The sequence below is a fragment of the Nerophis ophidion genome, linkage group LG04 (genome assembly GCF_033978795.1).
Source record: "Nerophis ophidion isolate RoL-2023_Sa linkage group LG04, RoL_Noph_v1.0, whole genome shotgun sequence".
Taxonomy (NCBI): Eukaryota; Metazoa; Chordata; class Actinopteri; order Syngnathiformes; family Syngnathidae; genus Nerophis; species Nerophis ophidion.
This window is the reverse complement of record NC_084614.1, coordinates 66573689-66596512: the sequence shown is the minus strand read 5'-3', so window position 1 is coordinate 66596512 and position 22824 is coordinate 66573689. Positions and strand designations below refer to the sequence as shown.

The following is a 22824-nucleotide window of genomic DNA, read 5'->3' as shown; positions in this document are numbered from 1 at the left end:
GACAAAAGGTTAGGCCTGTACATTTATTATTATTAATATTAGGAGCAATAAGCAGCCATATTTAAATATATGTAATTTCTAATACAACCGTTAGAACCTACATGTGAATAAAAAAAAAAAAAAAGGGTGTTACCTATGTGACGCTAACAAACCTACGAGCAAAAACTGAACATATGAATAAGAGGGAGGGAAAAAAATGTGTGAGGTGGACACATTGAAATGAAGCACAATAAAATAAATGCCAAATAAACCAATGATATTACGTGTGTAGGACTCATGCAGTCACCGCCATCAAAACACACAAGTGGGAGTTGCAACTTGAGGCTGCTACAGCAGTGCAGTGACATTTTAAATACTTACATCATGTTGGATGTCAAGGTAAAAGGGCCCCGCTTATCGCTCGTTTTTAAAAGAAACCTTTTTTTTTAACTAAATGAAAAGAAAAATGTTCTTAAAGAGGGAATAAAATAAAAGCATCTCCCAACACCTGCAAAGAGTCTGTGGAAATGGACATGGACATCTGACGATGGCAATCGCGTCACTTGTGGCGCCCTCTGTTGGCCAAAATGTTTATTGGATCGGTTGGACTCATTTACATCAAGAGCTAAAAAAAAAAAATCATGCGGTGAAGAAAACGTTCACCTGATTTGTTATACTTAATTTTAATCTGCGTTTCTGTGTAGTCGAAAGTACGTGGTGACAGCGTACTTCTGGTATCTGGTCCTTGGGTGCAACATGTAGGCAACTCATTGATCTGATCCTCCACACGTTTGTTTGGAAAGGTCATGTACATTTTTCGTGGACAGCAAAAGGGACATCAAGGGGGTTGACTCTTAAGGCAGCTCTTCTATGGTACAGTGTGATCAAGTCAGTGTGGCGAAGAGAGTCCCGGTGCAATCGCCAAAGACAAGGACGTCCGTGGAGCGTTGGTGACTATCTGGTAAAAGTCCTCCAAGGAGACCAAAGAGTCTTTGGTTTGCTCGAAGATGTGGGGCTGTGGGATGTTGCAAACTTTTGCAGTTTTGTTTGTGTTTTTTTATTATTTTTTTTAGTCCAGAGGTTTGCCACCGTCTCCTTTCTGGTCCAAGCGGCTCTTGCTGCTCTTCACCATGTAAATAAAGTAGGTGAGCGTTTCCTTCTCGTTCACCGGAATATTCCTGAAGTGCCGACTCACCGTCTGCAGGGAAGACGGGTTGAAAGGTGAAAGGTTGATCTTCAAAGACATGCTGAACCCAAAGAGCGCTCACTATTTTGTTTTGTTTTTAGACGATGATGTCGGGTAAAAAATAACAATCACGATTCTATCCATCCATCCATTTTCTACCGCTTGTCCCTTTTGGGGCGACGGGGTGTTCTGAAGCCTATCTCAGCTGCATTCGGGCGGTAGATTATTTTTTTTAAATCAGTTTTGAAATCACGATTATTGATAAGGATGATTTACTATGTTATGTAAAACATATTTTTATTGCATTTTCTATTTTAAAGGCCTACTGAAACCCACTACTACCGACCACGCAGTCTGATAGTTTATATATCAATGATGAAATATTAACATTGCAACACATGCCAATACGGCCTTTTTAGTTTACTAAATTGCAATTTTAAATTTCCCGCGAGTTTCTTGTTGAAAACGTCGCGGAATGATGACGCGCACGCGTGACGTCACTGTCAGGAAATATTCGCTCAGCACCAGTTACGGCTAAAAGTCGTCTGCTTTAATGGCATAATTACACAGTATTTTGGAAATCTGTGTTGCTGAATCTTTTGCAATTTGTTCATTTAATAATGGAGACTATTAAGAACAATGCTGTTGGTGGAAAGCGGTGGATTGCAGCTGTCTTTAGCACCGAGACACAGTCGGTGTTTCTTTGTTTGTTGTGAAGCTTTAACACAGCGGTCAAGCGAACATGTTTTCTCTACGTCAACCAGCAGGTTTTTGGATGGAGAAATTGTGATATATATCTTACCGGAGAAATCATTGGATTATTCGTCGTCAAACATTTTACAAAGTGATCGCTGTGTTCCACCAGATCATAAGTGATATTTTTAAGAAACATTTACTTCAAATAACTTTTTGTTTTGTCTCAGACTTCATAACCTTTATGAACCAATTATTTTGGGACTATGAAATCTCTTTCATATCTCTATTTGAACATCTGGAACACTCAAGATCAGAAAAGTAATACAGAATTTTCTGCTCAAACTCTACACTCACTTGTTTTAATGCTATGCTCAATCTGCTTGATTATCATGTCAATTAAACCGCGAAGAAGAAGAAAAACGGATGTGACGCTTTCGCAGTGGTTCTTGAAGGTATGCTGAGGGGTACCTGAGATTTAAAAAAAAATATTCTACAAATCACAACAATTCAAAAAAATCCTTTATAAATAGATTTATTGAATAATACTTAAAACAAAATATGAATGTAATGTGAAAAGAAATGCAACAATGCAATATTCAGTGTTGACAGCTAGATTTTTTGTGGACATGTTCCATAAATATTGATGTTAAAGATTTTTTTTTTTGTGAAGAAATGTTTAGAATGAAGTTCATGAATACAGATGGATCTCTATTACAATCCCCAAAGAGGGCACTTTAAGTTGATTACTTCTATATGTAGAAATCTTTATTTATAATTTAATCACTTGTTTATTTTTCAAAAAGTTTTTAGTTATTTTTATATATTTTTTTCCAAATAGTTCAAGAAAGACCACTATAAACGAGCAATATTTTGCACTGTCATTCAATTTATTAAATCAGAAACTGATGACATAGTGCTGTATTTGACTTCTTTATCTCTTTTTTTCAACCAAAAATGTTTTGCTCTGATTAGGGGGTACGAATGAAAAAAATGTTCACAGGGGGTACATCACTGAAAAAAGGTTGAGAACCACTGTAATAATTTATTTATTTTTCCTTATATTTTGGGAGCTACGGGCAACCAGCTGATCAACTGTGACTGTCAATCACCCTCCAATCTAATTCACTCACTCTCACATGAGTTCACAGTCTTTCAGTCGCCCCTTGGTGGTTGGCTGACTGTTGTGAAAGTGCTTGAATGGATATGCAGTGGTAGCGGCCAAAATCGTGATCACAATTAAAATTTGATAATTGTGCAGCTCTATGAAGATGGCCGCCTGTTCAAAGGGAAAATAGCATTGTGGGCATGCTGTTCAAAGAAATTATAATGATAATGAGTTGTACTTGTATAGCGCTTTTCTACCTTCAAGGTACTCAAAGTGCTTTGACACTACTTCCACATTCACCCATTCACACACACATTCACACACTGATGCAGGGAGCTGCCATGCAAGGCGCTAACCAGCACCCATCAGGAGCAAGGGTGAAGTGTCTTGCTCAGGACACAACGGACGTGATGAGGTTGGTACTAGGTGGGGATTGAACCAGGGACCCTCGGGTTGCGCACGGCCACTCTTCCACCGCGCCACGCCGTCCTTCATTCAAATCACTCAGATACATGTTTAAGTTATTGGCTGTTTGGAGGCTGAGAGTTCAGGTGTTTCTAATATTTGCTCAACAGCCAGCAAGTAACCGCCAAAGCTTAGCGGACAAGGTAGTTGAAAGAAAACCGTGGTTTCTAAACCGGACAGGGACACTGGGACAGCTCTGACTGGTTGTCGGCTGTTGACCGCCACTTTATTAATGACGTGGGGGTCTCATTAGGACTTATAGAGTCTGGAGAAAAAATTTACTTGCATTAATGCTTAGTTCACATCGGACACCCCCACGCCTATTCCGCCACCACCCGAGGCCTGTGTCGCATACAGGAGGTTTTCATAAAAATGTCTGGGCGCAGCTGCATAAAGTCCACCTGTCGATTTGGCAAATTAGTCCAACAATATCTCAGTGAGCAATTATGGCCGAGTAGGAACTGCAACACTGCATGTGTCAAAGCAAATGAGGACAGCGAGTCTACTGTACAGTTGACAATTGGGGAACACCTATAATGAGGTCAATGTCAACATGGCAAAACGTCCAATAACATGACTGTGTTGCCAGGATTCAGAAGGAAAACCATGTTTATTGTGGTTCTTTATAACATCATTTAGCATTAATGCTAAATTAAAACTATCGTAAATTCCAGACTATAAACCGCAACTTTTCCTAAACTTTCTACCTTGCGGCCTATAAGACGATGCAGTTATTTTCTTCGCAGTAATAAAAGTACTTTTATTTAAAAAACAAACAAGCAAAAACATGTAGCATGTATTTCATTGTTTGTAGCATGGTGCCAACTATTGGACAATTTCACTCACTGCAGGTGCTTGCTTTATTTTTCCCACCCCCAACCGGCGTGCCTTTCAGTCTTCTAGCCATCCATAGTGTTTCTTCTCCTATGGATTCTTCATTTATCACTCTAAGCAACGTTTATTAATTTGACAGTATAACTGAAATTGTTTATACTTACTAAACCGTCCTGTGTGTGATGTCTGTAGAAGACTATTGTCTTCATGCATATTTGTAAGTGCTATCATAATGTTGATTGATTGAAACTTTTATTAGTAGATTGCACAGTGCAGTACATATTCCGTACAATTGACCACTAAATGGTAACACCCGAATACGTTTTACAACTTGTTTAAGTCGGGATCCACGTTAATCAATTCATGGTACAAATATATACTATCAGCATAATACCGTCATCACACAAGTTAATCATTATCGTATATACATTGAATTATTTACATTATTTACAATCCGGGGGGTGGGATGAGGAGCTTTGATTGATATCAGTACTTCAGTCATCAACAATTGCATCAACAGAGAAATGGACATTGAAACAGTGTAGGTCTTACATGGTAGGATAAGTATAGCCAGCAGAGAACATAGAGAGTTCAGATAGCATAAGAACAAATATATACATTAGAAATACATTTGATTATTTACATAGGGTTAATTACAATCCGGGGTGATGGGATGTGAATGGGGGAGGGTATTAGTAAAGGGTTGAAGTTGCCAGGAGGTGTTGTTTTAGAGCGGTTTTGAAGGAGGATAGAGATGCACTTACTTTTACACCTGTTGGGAGTGCATTCCACATTGATGTGGCATAGAAAGAGAATGAGTTAAGACCTCTGTTAGGTCGGAATATGGGTTTAACGTGGTTTGTGGAGCTCCCCCCTGGTGTTTTGGTTATGGCGTTCGTTAAGGAAGTAGTTCGACATGTACTTCGGTATCAGGGAGCTGTAGCGGATTTTATAGACTAGGCTCAGTGGAAGTTGTTTGACTCTGTCCTCCACCCTGAGCCAGCCCACTTTGGAGAAGTGGGTTGGAGTGAGGTGTGATCTGGGGTGGAGGTCTAAAAGTAACCGGACTAGCTTGTTCTGGGATGTTTGGAGTCTAGATTTGAGGGTTTTGGAGGTGCTGGGGTACCAGGAGGTGCAAGCGTAATCGAAAAAGGGTTGAATGAGAGTTCCTGCTAGAATCTTCAAGGTGCTTTTGTTGACAAGAGAGGAGATTCTGTAGAGGAATCTCGTTCTTTGGTTGACCTTTTTGATTACCTTGGTTGACATTTCATGTAAAAACACTAGCAGTAGCTAATAAGCCAAAACATATACGATTGCCTGTGTTAGTATGTTTAACTTAAAATGGCATTATTCTTTGTATTATTTCAGTTTTACAAATTCCTCAGTAAACTCACCAAAACGCCACTGTGGAGTTATTGAGTCTGTTTAGCTGATTGGAGAACAAGCTTCCGCAGCTAGTGGGTCCAAGATGACTTTCGTTTTGTTTGATAAGATCTTCGACTGCTGCGTTACAGGCCCAGTTTGGAAACAATTAAGGTATGTAAATAACTCATTTTACAACGTATACATCTGCGGCTTATTGTACGGTGCGGCTAATATATGGAAATATTTTTTTCTTCTAAAATTTAGTGCGTGCGGCTTAGATCCCGGTGCCCTCTATTGTTAGGAAAATACAGTAAATATACGATAAAACTATATTAGCATTAAAATTCAAACCCATGACTTTTAAATCTTGAGACCGCAGCTTTCTGAGCATCTAGTGATATTAACCGTGTAACCAAAAATGTCCCAAAAGCGGACATAAAAACTAGTAACTAGACCGAAAAATAAGCTATTGGTGCTTAATTGGGTTGCTAAATGAATGCACTCATCCACGTGCATTAATAGTTTGAAATAGATAGAGTAACTCATGTCCTCTAAGTAATGTAGCGTTCCGAACGAGGATCTCTGCAAGGCTCGAAAGGTCACGTGGTTTTGTAATGCGTTGTAGGTAGCCATTTTTGTTGGCTAAAGCTTTTGTTTACAAAGCTGTACTGTACCCGCCGTAATGGGAGAAAGACCAACAAACTGGATTAAAATGGATCTCGTGAAAAATAAATCAAGGGACAGTACCTAAATACTCTGTATCTTATTCCAAAGGCTCGCTACCTCAAAAAAAGAACTAAAATTGGTGGAATTGATCTATATGAGCACGTCCAATTGACAAGAGGTTTAAGGAAGCTGCCGCCATTGTTGAAGACAAACATATATATATCTTGTCAACGGAGTCCGTTTTTATACCGGTGAAGAATTTCAGAATGCAGTCTGTTAAGGCTAACTGTCCTCCGTTCAAATTGTGTATAATCTACGGCTTTCATCTCTTAAGTGTCCAAGATGGAGTGAGGGTGCCCAACTTAATTTCATGAGCGGGTTTCCATGAAAAAACAAGCCCATTATTACTTTTAATTAATTTGATCACTGAGCTACTGATCCTTATATAATATTTGTGTGCTTAAAAGTAAACAGAAAGCATTTTTTCCCAAAATACTGTATGTTTGTAAACCGCCACGAGGTTGACTAATCCTAAAAGCCCATTAATTGCTACATCCATCCATCCATCTTCTACCGCTTGCCCCATTCCGGGTCGCAGGGTTGCTGGAGCCTATTTTAGCTGCATATGTATCTGGATAAAACATGCTTTGATTCAAACTAACCAGTCTGAAAATGCTGTGAAGACACCAACATGTACCAGGTGATGACATTAAAAGTGATATCTGATTGTTTTCAAGCTGTTGTCCAGGCCATGCGCTATTTATTAATTCCTTGGGCGTGCTTTCACAATGTAAATGAGAAAGAACACACCAAATCGATTTTTTGTCCTGAAGCGATCATGACGATTGTGGCAGTTAATGACGCTGCACTTTCGCGCCATGTTTTGAACCAGTTAATAAAAGAAAAAAACATTCGCACAGTCTTGCCTTTAGCTGTGTAAATAAGCTACTCAGAGGCCTACGAAACCCACAATGCATTGTGTTACGACACACTTTCAAGCCCTATAAGACACGCTTTTAAAATGTTATTGCCATATTCTACACGGCAACAGCAGTCTATAGGTCGAACAGGCGGTTTAGCTCGATTGGTAGCGACTTGAGGGTTGCAGGTTCGATTCCCGCTTCTGCCAACCTAGTCACTGCCGTTGTGTCCTTGGGCAAGACACTTTACCCACCTGCTTCCAGTGCCACCCACACTGGTTTGAATGTAACTTAGATATTGGGTTTCAGTATGTAAAGCGCTTTGAGTCACAAGAGAAAAAGCGCTATATAAATATAATTCACTTCACTTCACAGCGCAAACCCATTTTGCCATAGTGTTTGCCACACACAATTTGCTTGTTTTGCACCAATAACAGTCAGAGCGATGCCTTCATGAACCTTGGAATTTTTTTACCAAGAAATTTGCAACAAAAGAAGATAATGTTTTTTTTGCAACTTCTCTTTGTTTTATATTGCTGTGACAAATTGTTGTGGATTTAAATTTATTTTTTTGAAATTCATTACTCAGTAATCATTTTATTTATATTATCAAAGTATAGGCCTACTCAGTGTCCTAGTGGTCAGAGTGTCCCGCCCTGAGATCGGTAGGTTGGGAGTTCAAACCCCGGCCAAATCATACCAAAGACTATTAAAATGGGACCCACTGCCTCCCTGCTTGGCACTCAGCATCAAGGGTTGGAATTGGGGGTTAAATCACCATAAATGATTCCATGCGCGACACCGCTGCTCCCCTTACTTCCTAGGAGGTGATCAAGGGGATGGGTCAAATGCATAGGACAAATTTCACCACGTGACAATCACTGGTACTTTAACTCTAACTTAACTTGTCTGTTCAACTTGCATGTCACAAAATTCAGTACATATAAAAACGTATTGTTTTTAAAAACAAAATGTTTTTGTTTTCCATTTTTAAGTAACGGTTCTAATGCAGTTTATACACCGGCACCGTTCCAAAAGTACTCATTTGGCATCAGTATGAGTATAAAATAGAAACGATAACCATCTACAATGAAAAAGGTGAGATGCCTCCTGGGATATAACTGCTTTATGGTGGCAAAGGTATGAACGCGTGTTCAAGTTAAAGAACACAGCAGTTTGTTTTCCATTTGGTACATTTTATAAGCTGTGGCAGCGTCGGAGAAAGTTATGAATCGGTTTCACTTCAGCTTTTAATAGCCCATACAACTGTAATGCGCTCAAAGATCACTGACCAAACTGAAATCCTAATGCTTGACGAAAACCATCTCAATGAAACAAAGACAAACATTAAAAAATTGTGGGCTTTCCAAACGAAACTGACATACAGTAAATGCCTGTATCACTCGTATTAACAAGAGAGTCCCTCGCCCATTTAAAAGCATTTAACGGCGTTTTTATGACATAAAAAAAGGATGAGAAGTGACAGGAGAAAGTTAAGCTGTAGTTTTAAAACAAATTTGTTGTGCTTTTCATGTTTTCATTCACTTCCTGTTGCCCAGAATGTTATCCTTTTCTCTACAAAGTCAATTATATGTAAATACTATGTTGATAAGACGATGACACCCTTCGCCACATATAGATTGTAGCCTTGTGGGTAAAACTTGAAGTTACTGTGCTACATGTAATCAAGCAGTATAAGTCGTACCCTTTAGTTGCCAACAAAATTAAAAGATGCACCACTAGCGCAGACGGGGTGTGTCGTTACCTCAGCCAGCTGGGCCTTGTTGAGGCCGGGCCTGGTCTGCAGCTTAAAGTGTCGCTTGTAGCGCCGCAACGTGTTCACCTGCAGCTGGAACAGGTCCACCTGGACAGACATAAGGAGAGTCAGTCTGTTAGTTCTAAGTAATCGATCCATGCTATAACACTGTTTAGGATATTTCTGTTGATGGCACTAAAGTAAGTAAAGTAGTCAACCAGGTAGTACAAGCGTACCATAGCCAAGTACCGTATTTTTCGGAATATAAGGTGCACTTAAAATAATTTAATTTTCTAAAATAAAAACATCATTGCACCTTATACCCCGGTGCGCCTAATTCACAGATTCATTCTGGTTGTGCGTACTGACCTGTGTTGGTGTAAGAGTGCCTGCTGGACACAAAACACTGCACCAACAGAGTGTGTCAAATACAGCAGCAAAATTCTACTTTCACAAAATAAAAGCATGTCTTATTGTAAGTTCATGAGGTTGAGTATGTTTAGAACCAGCCGACATGTATGTTTAGTTCCAGTCCTACTATATATAGTAGGGCTGGAACTAAAAATGATTTTGATACTCGATTAGTCAACAGTTATCTTAAAGATTAGTCAACTAATCAGATAATAAAGCATGCACAAATTTGATGGCTCTAAATTTTAATCAACTTCCAACTTCCAATCTTCTTCCAAATGCAGCTTAAGTTATTTTAGGCATGTGCTTGCTAATAACAAATATGACTAATTCACTCATTCATGACTAATAAATATTTATTTATACTGTAACTGTGCTGCTCATTCAGCTGTTCCAAAAACTAAAATGACTAATAAAATGTCCATTTAAACAAAAAAAAAAGGCAAAGTGCTCAAAAAAACTATCAACCTTTATATGTATCAAACAGTTCAAATAGCAGCAATTAAAACAAACAACAAAACACAAAATCTAACTTCCTCAAAAAGAAAGCTGGAAAGCTGACTATTGATTAACTATTGGCAGTTTTAGCACTCTAATAAACTCAGTGTTGAATTTTATCTTTGATTAATTTGAAAATGTTGGCTATTTAATGGATTGTGTGTTTAATCTTTCGATATAGCCGCATTGTTGCCTGTGTGTCATGTTCGTGTGCCTTTTTTCACGGCATTGCAAATAGACTCAATGTGTAGGATTCTATCACAGATACATTTTAAAAATGTTGGCTATTTAATAGATTGTATGTTTAATCTTGTGATACCCCCGCATCGGTGCCTGTGTGTGTATATGCGCACTTTGCATTTGTTAAACTGCCCTTTTTTCAGCATTGCAAATTGATGCTGCTTTAAAACTTACTTAAATTGGTGTAGACAAAGTTTAACTGGATAACTTTGGCAAAAATGATAGTTAAATTTATTTTTCACACAACTTTGTCTCACATTGGTTGGCTAGCTATCAAGGTAGACGCTAACACTCTTACCAAGGCTGTGTCCGCATCCTCCCTCCAAATGCCAAATATAATAATAATAATAATAATAATAATAATGGATTACATTTATATTGCGCTTTTCTATTATTAGACACTCAAAGCGCTCACACAGAAGCGGGAACCCATCATTCATTCACACCTGGTGGTGGTAAGCTACATTTGTAGCCACAGCTGCCCTGGGGTAGACTGACAGAAGCGTGGCTGCCAGTTTGCGCCTACGACCCCTCCGACCACCACCAATCATTCATTCATCATTCATTCACCAGTGTGAGCGGCACCGGGGGCAAGGGTGAAGTGTCCTGCCCAAGGACACAACGGCAGCGATTTGGATGTCAATAGGTGGGGAGCGAACCTGCGACCCTCAGGTTTCTGGTACGGCCGCTCTACCCACTACATCATGTCTCCGCTTATAATGCTTGCGTATTACAGATGTACTGCCAAAAAAACAAGGCCGGCTTTGAAAAATAAGCATGGTATTTAAGTTTTTAACAAGAACATTAGGAAATATCCTCACACTTTACATGTCATCACTGGCGATGTTTTAGCGAGTGACCCACTTTCGCCTAGAAAAACACGAGTGATGACGTCACTACTATTGTCGACACATTTTATTGTCGACTAATTGTTACAGCCCTAAAAAATAAACATATTATTTTTGGTCTATTTCGTCAGAAAAAACTAACGTCAAAACGACAACAATTGCATGAATCCGGGCACAATCGCACATGTTGTTGATAGAAGTCAATGGCCTGTGTTTTTAGTTGGCCATACTCCCTTTATACACAACTCAGTTTACGTGTAGACTGAGAGCTGATGCCTGTTCAAAAAATGACTTGGGCAAGTACAGGTAAACAAGTAAGCCAAAAATGTTAATGTTTAATTGAGAATATAGAACATTACACAGAGCAATCAAAAATCTGTCAAAATGTTTTAGTACGACTTTGGTAAGCTACAAAGCTGCACCACTTCATGGATTGTCGCCGCATTACGGCTAATGTAGTCAGACGTGCTGTGTTTCAACATACCAGTATTATGGTGTGTGTATAAGGTCCCCACAATGGCATCTATTAGGAGACATTTACTGACGTTTTGTTTCAACCTACTATGCAAAACCAACTTTTCTTACCTCCTGGTATCTGCTGTATTTTGGATCTGCATATGTCCCGAATATGTGCAATTGTAGCCCGTGCCGTAGTCAATTAGCTCCTTTTTCTCTATGCTCTTGTGGGGCATTTATCCTCCACTGTTGACTTTTATAATACAAAGTAGCATAGATGACGGGGAAAATACGCTGTCAAGAGTGCTCACAAAACGGCACATCCTGAGAAAACAGTCACAAATCGTTTTGAAAGTCTGTAAAACAATCTATGCAACATTTTGACCAAATAACCACCTTACATGGTATGTAGACCACAAGGAAGTGTTTTTAAATGTAGAAAAATTTAGAATAATATAAACCCTTTATTACACCTTATAGAACGGTGCATCCCATGGTCTGAAAAATACAGTTAGCAAATCCCCAAAATGTTCCTACTGGTAAGAAAAGTGGCTTAACACAACATTTTATAGATTACCTCTGGCACCTCCACGTCATGATCCGGGGACTCCCCTCCGTCATCACTTGTCTTCCTCTTCCTTTTATTACGCACACTTTGGATGAAGTTCTTGTGAAAATCGCAGATATACAAATGACGCACCTACAAAAATACAAAGAAAAAAATCTGTTCAAGTGCAGTTCACATGAATGCTACCAGCTTTTTGGATGACTAATCCACACATTTAACACTGTAGATGTACTCAGACTGCAGCAGCACTGAAACATTATCATGAACACTTGGAGCAAGAGTTGTAATAAAGTGAATTTAGCCAACAAGCTCGAGTGTCTGAAGTCATGGGTTTATGTGTATACACGTGCTTAAACTAAATACCTACTAGAACGTTCCTTTAACACTGTCCTCCTGCAAACTTGTATGTGCATGTTATTTCTCCAACACGGCTGATGGAGCTCATGTTCTTCAAAGTTAGCAGGTCTGGAAAGCATCTGGTCTGCAGAGAGACCCTCGGTTGAGTCTTTGCAAGTAGGCGAATTTTGGGAAAAGCAGCACAAATGTGACCCTGAACTATAGAGCACATATGTGTGTTCAAGGTGTGTTCACACATGTTCTGAACCTTCCCTCTGTATGTTTACAGCAGCTTTGTATTTATTTCCACATACAGAGGACAACTCTTTATGTAGAAACAATACCTGACAACATTGATTTACAAAAATAAAATACTGGAAAAGTAATTTGCATGCCAGGTTACCAGTTAAAAAAACTGGACTCAAATCCAAATCACAAAAACATTAAAAATGACCAACATAACAGTATGACTTGATATATACTGTATATATAGCCTATCATTTGCGCACTATTGACAAGTGATGTACCGAAAACTCGACCACCGAAAAAAGACTGATTAAAGAAAACATTGCAGCCGACGTAAACAAGACACACGCCACAGTCTGGAGCAATGTCAGCGAAGTGGACGTAACCAAATATACCCATGGACAGAGACCTACAAAATGTCCAAATACTAAGAGGACAGCGGCGGCTTTTAAGAAGAAAAAATTCAACTGGAACAGCGCAAAGCAAGTGTGACGTCATGCTTGCTGTAGCTCACTTCTTTCGTCAGATTAGGCAAATTATTCGATGATGTCTTGGTGACCACGCCCCACCACGGGTATCCTGGCAGTCTTGAGAAAACCCTGCCCAGTATGTATGCCCTTTTTGAACATATTCAATGATGTCATGTGACCACACCCCATCACCACAGGTATTTTTGCAATATAGGGGAAACCCTCACATTTTCATTGATAGTTAGTTTCTATTGTGATGTTATGTGTAATTGCTGCTTTTCTTCCATTACAGGGATTATCACATAAACACACAAGAACGTCGCTACTAAAAATATTGCAGGACTATCATAGTTATGTTACCAAACTTACCTTTTAAAGTCCTACTGAAATGAGATTTTCTTATTTAGACGGGGATAGCAGGTCCATTCTATGTGTCATACTTGATAAATTCGCGATATTGCCATATTTTTGCTGAAAGGATTTAGTAGAGAAAATCCACGATAAAGTTCGCAACTGGAGAAAAGCCCTGCCTCTACCGGAAGTCGCAGACGATGACGTCACATGTTGAAGGCTCCTCATATATTCACATTGATTTTAATGGGAGCCTCCAATAAAAACAGCTATTCAGACCGAGAAAACGACAATTTCCCCATTAATTTGAGCGAGGATGAAAGATTCGTGTTTGAGGATATTGATAGCGATTGCAATAATCGCGTTGCATTGAGACGGATTCATATGTTTTTAGAGACATTTACTGGGATAATTCTGGGAAATCCCTTATCTTTCTATTGTGTTGCTAGTGTTTTAGTGAGTTTAACTGTACCTGATGTTGGAAGTGTACGTCCCCGGCCGGGTGTTGACGCGCAGTGTCTCGGGGAAGTCGACGGCAGCTGTATGGACGGCACAAGCTCAGCTGATATCCGGTAAGAGGCAACTTTTTAACCACAATTTTCTCACCGAAACCTGCTGGTTGAAATGTAGTCGGGATCCATGTCCGCTGTGATCCATACTAAAGTTTCAACTCCGTGAGTTTTAAACAAGGAATCACCGTGTGTTTGTGTGGCTAAAGGCTAAAGCTTCCCAACTCCGTCTTTCTACTTTGACTTCTCCATAAATAATTGAACAAATTGCAAAAGATTCAGCTACACAGATGTCCAAATTACTGTGTAATTATGCCGTTAAAGCAGACGACTTTTATCTGTGTGTGCACGCAGCGCTCATATTCACAACGGCTCGTGACGTCCCGCGTACACGTCATTACGCGACGTTTTCAAGAAAAAAGTCCCGGGAAATTTAAAATTGCAATTTAGTGAACTAAAAAGGCCGTATTGGCATGTGTTGCAATGCTAATATTTCAACATTGATATATAAACTATCAGATTGCGTGGTGGGTAGTAGTGGGTTTCAGTCGGCCTTTAACTGCCATGGCTTGCAAATGAGTAAATGTCAAGTTAGTGTTTAGTTGAGTTTATTTGGAACATGCATGCATACAACATTATACTTTAAAATTTCCAGTTTCACTATTAAACATGTTCAAAAAGGAGTAGGAAGAAGCATAGCTTTTTTTTAATCCTACCCCTTTATCCTTTACATAGCAGTTGCTAAAACTTTTGTTCACTTCCTGTTCTCAAATGATTCACAATATACTCCATAAGTCAGGGGTCGGGAACATTTTTGGCTGAGAAAGCCATACAAGCCAAATATTTTAAAAAGTATTTCCGTGAGAGCCAAATAATATATATTTTTAACACTAAATACAACTAAATGTGTGCATTTTTAAGTAAGACCAACATTTTTAAAATATAATAAGTCTCTTATTCTTTTTAATAAAATTGTTATTCTGAAGCTAACCAACAATAAATAAAATAATTCTTACCGTTGGATTAAAATGCATGACAATGTTTTATATTTCGAACGTTATTTTTGACACTGATTACCAGCGGAATTATTCATTACTTACCTAGTCAAACAATGTCAGCTAAGATTTATCTGAGAGCCAGGTGCAGTCATCAAAAGAGCCACATCTGGCTCTAGAGCCATAGGTTTCCTACCCCTGCCATAAGTAATAACAATAAAAATAAATAAACCATTGATGAATTAAGTTATATATCATATGGTAAGATGAATAACCTTATCTTGAAAATGAATGGATGGATGACATAAATTCAGAATGTTTATCATGGTTCTCCTTCTTTGTACTTTGTAAACACTTTAAGTTTGAAGAGTTTTCTTGAAGTGGATCATATTAGTAAACTGTTTGGATTTCTTTGCGAAGGAGACCCTGCCCCTAGTGGAGGAGTTTAAGTACCTCAGAGTCTTGTTCACGAGTGGGGGAAGAGTGGATCGTGAGATCGACAGGCGGATCGGTGTGACGTCTTCAGTAATGCGGACGCTGTATCGATCCGTTGTGGTGAAGAAGGAGATGAGCCGGAAGTCAAAGCTCTCAATTTACCGGTCAATCTATGTTCCCATCCTCACCCATGGTCCTGAGCTGTGGGTTGTGACCGAAAGGACAAGATCACGGGTACAAGCGGCCAAAATCAGTTTCCTCTGACGGGTGGCAGGGCTCTCCCTTAGAGACAGGGTGTTAAGCTCTGCCATCCGGGAGGAGCTTAAAGTAAAGCCGCTGCTCCTCCACATCGAGAGAAGCCAGGTGAGGTGGTTCGGGCATCTGGTCAGGATGCCACCCGGACGCCTCCCTAGGGAGGGGTTTAGGACACGTCCGATCGGTAGGAGGCCACGGGGAAGACTACAGTGCAAAAACTGAAATCTGAGTAAGATAAAATATCTCAAATAAGGGTGATATTTGCTTGTTTTCTGTCTGATAAGATACTTCTTCTCACTAAGCAGTTTTTTTGTTAGTGTTTTACTTGTTTCTAGGGGTTTTGGTCCTAAATTATCTCAGTGAGATAGTACATCTTGTTGCTGATATATTATGACCTATATTGAGATAAACGTGCTTGAAACTAGAATATCAACTGATGAAAAGCTGTGTCATCAACACATGTATAAAACTACCTTTTTAAAGTAATAATGTCTTACTTCAAGCATGAAAAGAATCATGATGCCGAGCGCATATATCAATATGTCAAGATAATGGCACTAGCATATACTTAATTTAAGAATATCTTTCAACATATTAAGCCAAAAGGGCTCATTTTTTTCTACCAAGAAAAGTGCGCTTGTTATTAGTGAGAAAATACTTATTCTAAGGTATTTTTGGGTTCATTGAGGTTAGCGAGTTTTACTTGTTTTGGAAAGTCTTGAAAAGCCAAATGTTCTTGTTCTATTGGCAAATAATTTTGCTTAGTTCAATTAAAATACCCCTAATGTTTGTATTGTTTTTTTTCTTGTTTTTGAACACTGACTTTTTGCGGTGTGTGTCTACCGGCTGGCTTGGGAACGCCTCGGGATCCCCCGGGAAGAGCTGGACGAAGTGGCTGGGAAGAGGAAAGTCCCGGCTGCCCTACTTAGGCTGCTGCTCCCGCCACCCGACCTCGGATAAGCGGCAGAAGATCGATGGAATTAATTCCATAATTTAACTTCACATACTGATATACAGTCAGCAACTCTAAGTCCGAGTCCATGGTTCTCGCCCGGAAAAGGGTGGAGTGCCATCTCCGGGTTGGGGAGGAGATCTTGCCCCAAGTGAAGGAGTTCAGGTACCTCGGAGTCTTGTTCTCGAGTGAGGGAAGAGTGGATCGTGAGATCGACAGGCGGATCGGTGCGGCGTCTTCAGTAATGCGGACGCTTTATCGATCCATTATGGTGAAGAAGGAGCTGAGCCGGAAGTCAAAGCTCTCAATTTACCGGTCAATCTACGTTCCCATCCTCACCTATGATCATGAGCTGTGAGTTAGGACCGAAATGACAAGATCACAAGTACAAGCGGCCGAAATTAGTTTCCTCCGCCGGGTGGCAGGGCTCTCCCTTAGAGACAGGGTGATAAGCTCTGCCATCCGGGAGGAGCTTAAAGTAAAGTCGCTGCTCCTCCACATCGAGAGGAGCCAGGTGAGGATGTTCGGGCATCTGGTCAGGATGCCACCCGAATGCCTCTCTAGGGAGGTGTTTAGGGCACGTCCGACCGGTAGGAGGCCAAGGGAAAGACCCAGGACACGTTGGGAAGACTACACTGCAAAAACTGAAATCTGAGTGAGATCAAATATCTCAAATAAGGGTGATATTTGCTTATTTTCTGTCTACTTCTTCTAACTAAACAGATTTTATGTTAGAGTGTTTTACTTGTTTCTAAGGGTTTTGGTCCTAAATCATCTCAGTAAGATATTACATCTTGTTGCTGATATTTTATGACCTTTATTGAGAAAAACATGTTTGAAACTAGAATATCAACTGATGAAAAGCTGTGTCATCAACACTCACAAGGATAAAACACATTTTTTAATGTAATAATTTCTTACTTCAAGCATGAAAAAAAAATCATGATGCCGAGCGCATATCATATCATCATGTCAAGATAATGGCACTAGCATGTATTTAATTTAAGAATATTTTTCAACATATTAAGCAAAAAGGTATCATTTTTTTTCTACCAAGAAGAGTGCACTTGTTATTAGTGAGAAAATACTTATTTTAAGGTATTTTTGGGTTCATTGATGTTAGCGAGTTTTACTTGTTTTGGAAAGTCTTGACAAGCTACATTTTCTTGTTCTATTGGCAGATAATTTTGCTTAGTTCAAATAAAATACCCCTAATGTTTGTATTTTTTTTTTCTTGTTTTTAAGCACTGACTTTTTGCAGTGTGTGTCTACCGGCTGGCTTGGGAACGCCTCGGGATCCCCCGGGGAGAGCTGGACTAGGTGGCTGGGGAGAGGAAAGTCCGGGCTCCCCTACTTAGGCTGCTGCCCCCGCGACCCGACCTCGGATAAGCGGAAGAAGATGGATGGAATTAATTCCACAATTTAACTTCACATACTGATATACTGGATGAAGTACTGGCGGTCCAGAGTCTGGACAGCCAGTACTTGGACCGCTCGCCCAGAGTCGGGACCCAGGATGGACCGCTCGCCTGTGTATCGACTGTGGAAATCTCTGCGCTGCTGACCCGCCTTTGCTTGGGATGGTTTCCTGTTGGCTCCACTATGGACGGGACTCTCGCTACTGTGTTGGATCCACTTTGGACTGGACTCTCACGGTTGTGTTGGATCCACTATGGATTGAACTTTCACAGTATCATGTTAGACCAGCTCGACATCAATTGCTTTCGGTCCCCTGAGGGGGACCGAAAGCAATTGCGGTCCTCTCCAAGGTTTCTCATAGTCATCATTGTCACCGTCACCGACATCCCACTGGGGTGAGTTTTCCTTGCCCTTAAGTGGGCTCTACCGAGGATGTCGTTGTGGTTTGTGCAGCCCTTTGAGACACTAGTAATTTAGGGCAGTGGTTCGCAACCTTTTTTCAGTGATGTACCCCCTGTGAACATTTTTTTAATTCAAGTACCCCCTAATCAGAACAAAGCATTTTTGGTTGAAAAAAAGAGATAAAGAAGTGAAAAACATGTCATAAGTTTCTGATTTATTAAATTGTATAACAGTGCAAAATATTGCTCATTTGTAGTGGTCTTTCTTGAACTATTTGGAAAAAAAGATACAAAAATAACTAAAAACTTGTTGAAAAATAAACAAGTGTTTCAATTATAAATAAAGATTTCTACACATAGAATTAATCATCAACTTAAAGTGCCCTCTTTGGGCATTGTAATAGAGATCCATCTGGATTTATCAGCTTACCGTGTTTCCTTGAATTGCCGCAGGGCATATAGTATGCGCCTGCCTTGAATTACTGCCGGGTCACACTCGCTTCGCAAAATTAGCTCATGCTTAGTATTACCGCCTGGTCAAACTCGTGACGTCACGAGTAACACTTCCCCTGTCATCATTTTCAAAATGGAGGAAGCGTATTTCAATAGCGGTAATTTGAAATCGCATTAAGGGAAGAATATTAAGAGCTATTCAGTAGGATTTAAGGTCCAAGCTTACATCACACTCAAATTTTTACTGCATGCTTTTGGTAAGTGCCAGAGTGAGAAGAGGTTTTAAAATAATTAGCACATGCTTACTTTTACCGCATGCCCTTGGTAAGCGCAGGAGTGAGAAGAGGTTTTAATTTAACCAGCGCCCCGGTGGAAATTCAAGGAAATACGGTAATTCTTAACTTTTCTTCACAAAAATAAATATTTAAAATCAATATTTATGGAACATGTCCACAAAAAATCTAGCTGTCAACACTGAATATGGCATTGTTGTATTTTTTTTTCAGTTTATGAATTTACATTCATATTTTGTTGAAGTATTATTCAATAAATATATTTATAAAGGATTTTTAAATTGTTTCTATTTTTAAAATATTAAAAAAAAATCTCAAGTACCCCTTGGCATACCTTCAAGTACCCCCAGGGGTATGCGTACCCCCATTTGAGAACCACTGATTTAGGGCTATATAAATAAACATTGATTGATTGACTGATTGTACTTACGTACAAATGTTTTAAATAAAATTTTTCTCAAAGGTTATATTTTAGCGTTGGTAAAAGTCGGGGTGTCCAGATGCCAACTCCTCACTTAAAATTGTTGTAAGCATTTCACCATTCTCGCGCTTTGCAAATTATACGTAATTTCCATTGTGCGCAAGCAATTTGCATATCGCAAGACGAGATATTGTGGATGGTTTAGTCAGTAACCCTACATTATTATATTTTATAAAAAGTAAACCAAGTTGTGGCAGTAGTTTAGTCAGTAGTTTAGTCGTGGATGTACACTGTATAGTAGAGATGCGCGGTTTGCCGTCTCATCCACGGAGTCCGCGGATAAAACGCGGGTCGGGCGGGTGACATGACGAAAAAATAGATTTTAATTAGATTCGGGCGGGTGGCGGTTGAATCATCCGGAAATATTTGATACACATGGTTCTGGGATCGGTATCCTTTGCCATTCAAAGAGCCATTTAAGACCCGTGTCACAAAGCGAAGAAGTCAATAGGAGACGCTAATATTCTCTAGACTGACTGCCGGCAGTCACCTAGGTATTAAGTATTAGGGCGTGCTATGAAGTCATTGACTTTGTCGCACTCTACAGCATGTACGATCTGCTTGTCAGTCCAGCAACATGCTGTGTGTGGCTTCTGCGGCAACACGCACACGACTGCAAGGCATACTGGGTGACACAGAGTACACTAATGGTTGTGATACAAACAATTTTAACACTCTTAGTAATATGCGCCACGCTGTGAAGCCACACCAAACAAGATTGACAAACACATTTCGGGAGGACATCCTCCCAGTAACACAACATAAACGCAACACAACAAATACCCAGAATCCTTTGCGGGGTGTAAAATATATTCAGCATTTTCACGGATACAAAGGATTCTGGGTATTTGTTGTGTTGCGTTTATGTTGTGTTACTGTGAGGATGTTCTCCCGAAATGTGTTTGTCAATCTTGTTTGGTGTGGCTTCACAGCGTGGCGCATATTAGTAAGTGTTAAAATAGTTTATATCACAACCATCAGTGTACTCTGTATCACCCAGTATGCCTTTCAATCGTGTACGTGTGATTGCGGAAGCTGCACACAACATGATGCCAGACTAACAGTCGGTGTGTACATGTTGTTGAAGGTGTCAAAGGCAATGGCTTCACAGCACGCCCATATCCTTGTCATCAGGATGAATGCCAATTGGATAATCGCGAGAACTTTAGCGGCACCAATTTGACTTCGTTACTCTGTGAAACGGTGAGTGGTAAAGGTGGCCAACCTCTGATGTATTTCAGCAGGCGGGTGGCGGGCGGATGCGTTTCTGATAAAATGTTGGTTCGGGTGGACGGCGGGTGAATGACGACTTTGATGACGCGGTTGCGGATGATATAATTGCCCCTCCGCGCATCTGTACTGTATAGTGGTTAGGGTTAGGGGTAGGGTTGGGACTGATTTGAGGGCAATACTCAGTTATATTGTCCCGACTACAAATTAATAGATTTACATAAGTATTTAATTATTTTGACACCAAAAACATGTATTTATTTGCAAATTTGCAAAAAGATTGCGCATTATACAAATTTGCAAAATGCAATTGCGCATTTTGCAATTTGCTTACATTGGTATTGTGCCTACAACATCAACACTGAATATTGCATTGTTGAATTTTTTTTCACAGTTTATGAATTCACATTCATATTTTGTTGAAGTATTATTCAGAAATATATTCATAAAGGATTTTTTTATTGTTTCTATTTTTTTTTAATATTTAAAAAAATCTCTAGTACCCCCATTTGAGAACCACTGATTTAGGGCTTAATAAATAAACATTGATTGATTGATTGATTGATTGTACGTACGTAGAAATGTTTTAAATAACACTTTTCTAAAAGATTATATTTTAGTGTTTGTAAAAGCCGGGGAGTCCAGATGCCAACTCCTCCTTACTTAAAATCACGCAGGGTTGTCCCATGCGAGTGCTAACGCGGCTAACTCTGGCATAGTGTCTAAACGTCTTTAACTTGGAGGAATGCCAGAGCTTAATACGTGAAAACAAAAATGAAAGCAAACATACGAGCCTAAAACATACACATGATATCGGACCGTTGGAGTGCAACTTGTGGAGACTTCAACCGCAGCCGAGCTAGGTTAGCATTAGCTGTCAGCGAGAAAGTTCGAGAAGAAAAAGTCACTCACGCTCTTATCGATGTCGAGCTTGAGCTTCTTCTGGGAAATGCTCTTCTGGATCCTTTTGCTGAAGGAGGCGTTTCCAGCCGAGCGGCCGCAGCGCTCGCCGTCCTCGATCAGGCAGCAGCTCTGGCCGTAGAAGGGAGGAGCGGGCGGGCCGTCATGGCTGTCCTCCTCGGTGCTGAAACCATTCATCCTTGGGGGAGACTTTACCCCGGGCGGTAAAACAACCGGTTAAATTAATTAAAAAAAAGACTTCTCTTTGGAAGGTTGAGAACCTTCGGTGTTTAAAGCGGACTTCTTCCGAACCGAGTCGACGTTAAAAACATGGTTCTCCCGGTGCCCATTGGATTTGAAGGCGTGCTAACGTGTGCTAGCATAAACGCAAGGTGGATACGCCAAGCTACCGACAATCCCTTGTTTGAAAAGCCTTGTTGGATATGGCAGCGATGCCGAATTGCTACCGGCTGGAGGCAAAATGCGATAAAGAAACTTTTAAAAAAAACAACAACAAATGTGTAGTTTTAAACAGATTAAGTCTAAACAATTGCGAATTTCGCCGAAGCGTCGTACAATGGACCGTGCTGCGAGTGTCAGGGACGGAAGTTTCCCTCCTTACCGCGGATTGGACACTTCTAAAAGAAGGCGGAGTTAGTTGGGGGTTTCTGCTATTTGATTGGCTGTGAGAAACGCCGGTCTTTTAGTGCAGTGGTTCTCAACCTTTTTTCAGTGATGTACCCCCTGTGAACATTTTTTTTAATTCAAGTACGCCCTAATCAGAGCAAACCATTTTTGGTTGAAAAGAAATAGAGCGGTAGAAAATGGATGGATGGAAGAAATAGAGAAAAATAAGTAAAATACAGCACTATGTGATCAGTTTCTGATTTATTAAATTGTATAACAGTGCAAAATATTGCTCATTTGTAGTGGTCTTTCTTGAACTATTTGGAAAAAAAAGATATAAAAATAACTAAAAACTTGTTGAAAAATAAACAAGTGATTCAATTATAAATAAAGATTTCCACACATAGAAGTAATCATCAACTTAAAGTGCCCTCTTTGGGGATTGTAATAGAGATCCATCTGGATTCATCAACTTCAT

The 22824-nt window shown here is 39.8% G+C and overlaps 1 protein-coding gene across 1 annotated transcript; it reads right to left on the bottom strand.

Annotated features, from left to right (window-relative positions):
- Positions 1-9: 9 nt before the first annotated feature.
- Positions 10-22347, bottom strand: sap30l (sap30-like). The gene is made up of 4 exons (XM_061898835.1): positions 21732-22347; positions 12003-12125; positions 8982-9080; positions 10-1177 (listed from the first exon to the last, which is right to left on the bottom strand). Exons 1-4 carry the CDS (start codon positions 21915-21917, stop codon positions 1049-1051), a joined length of 537 nt encoding a protein of 178 aa, XP_061754819.1. The 5' UTR covers positions 21918-22347; the 3' UTR covers positions 10-1048.
- Positions 22348-22824: the final 477 nt, after the last annotated feature.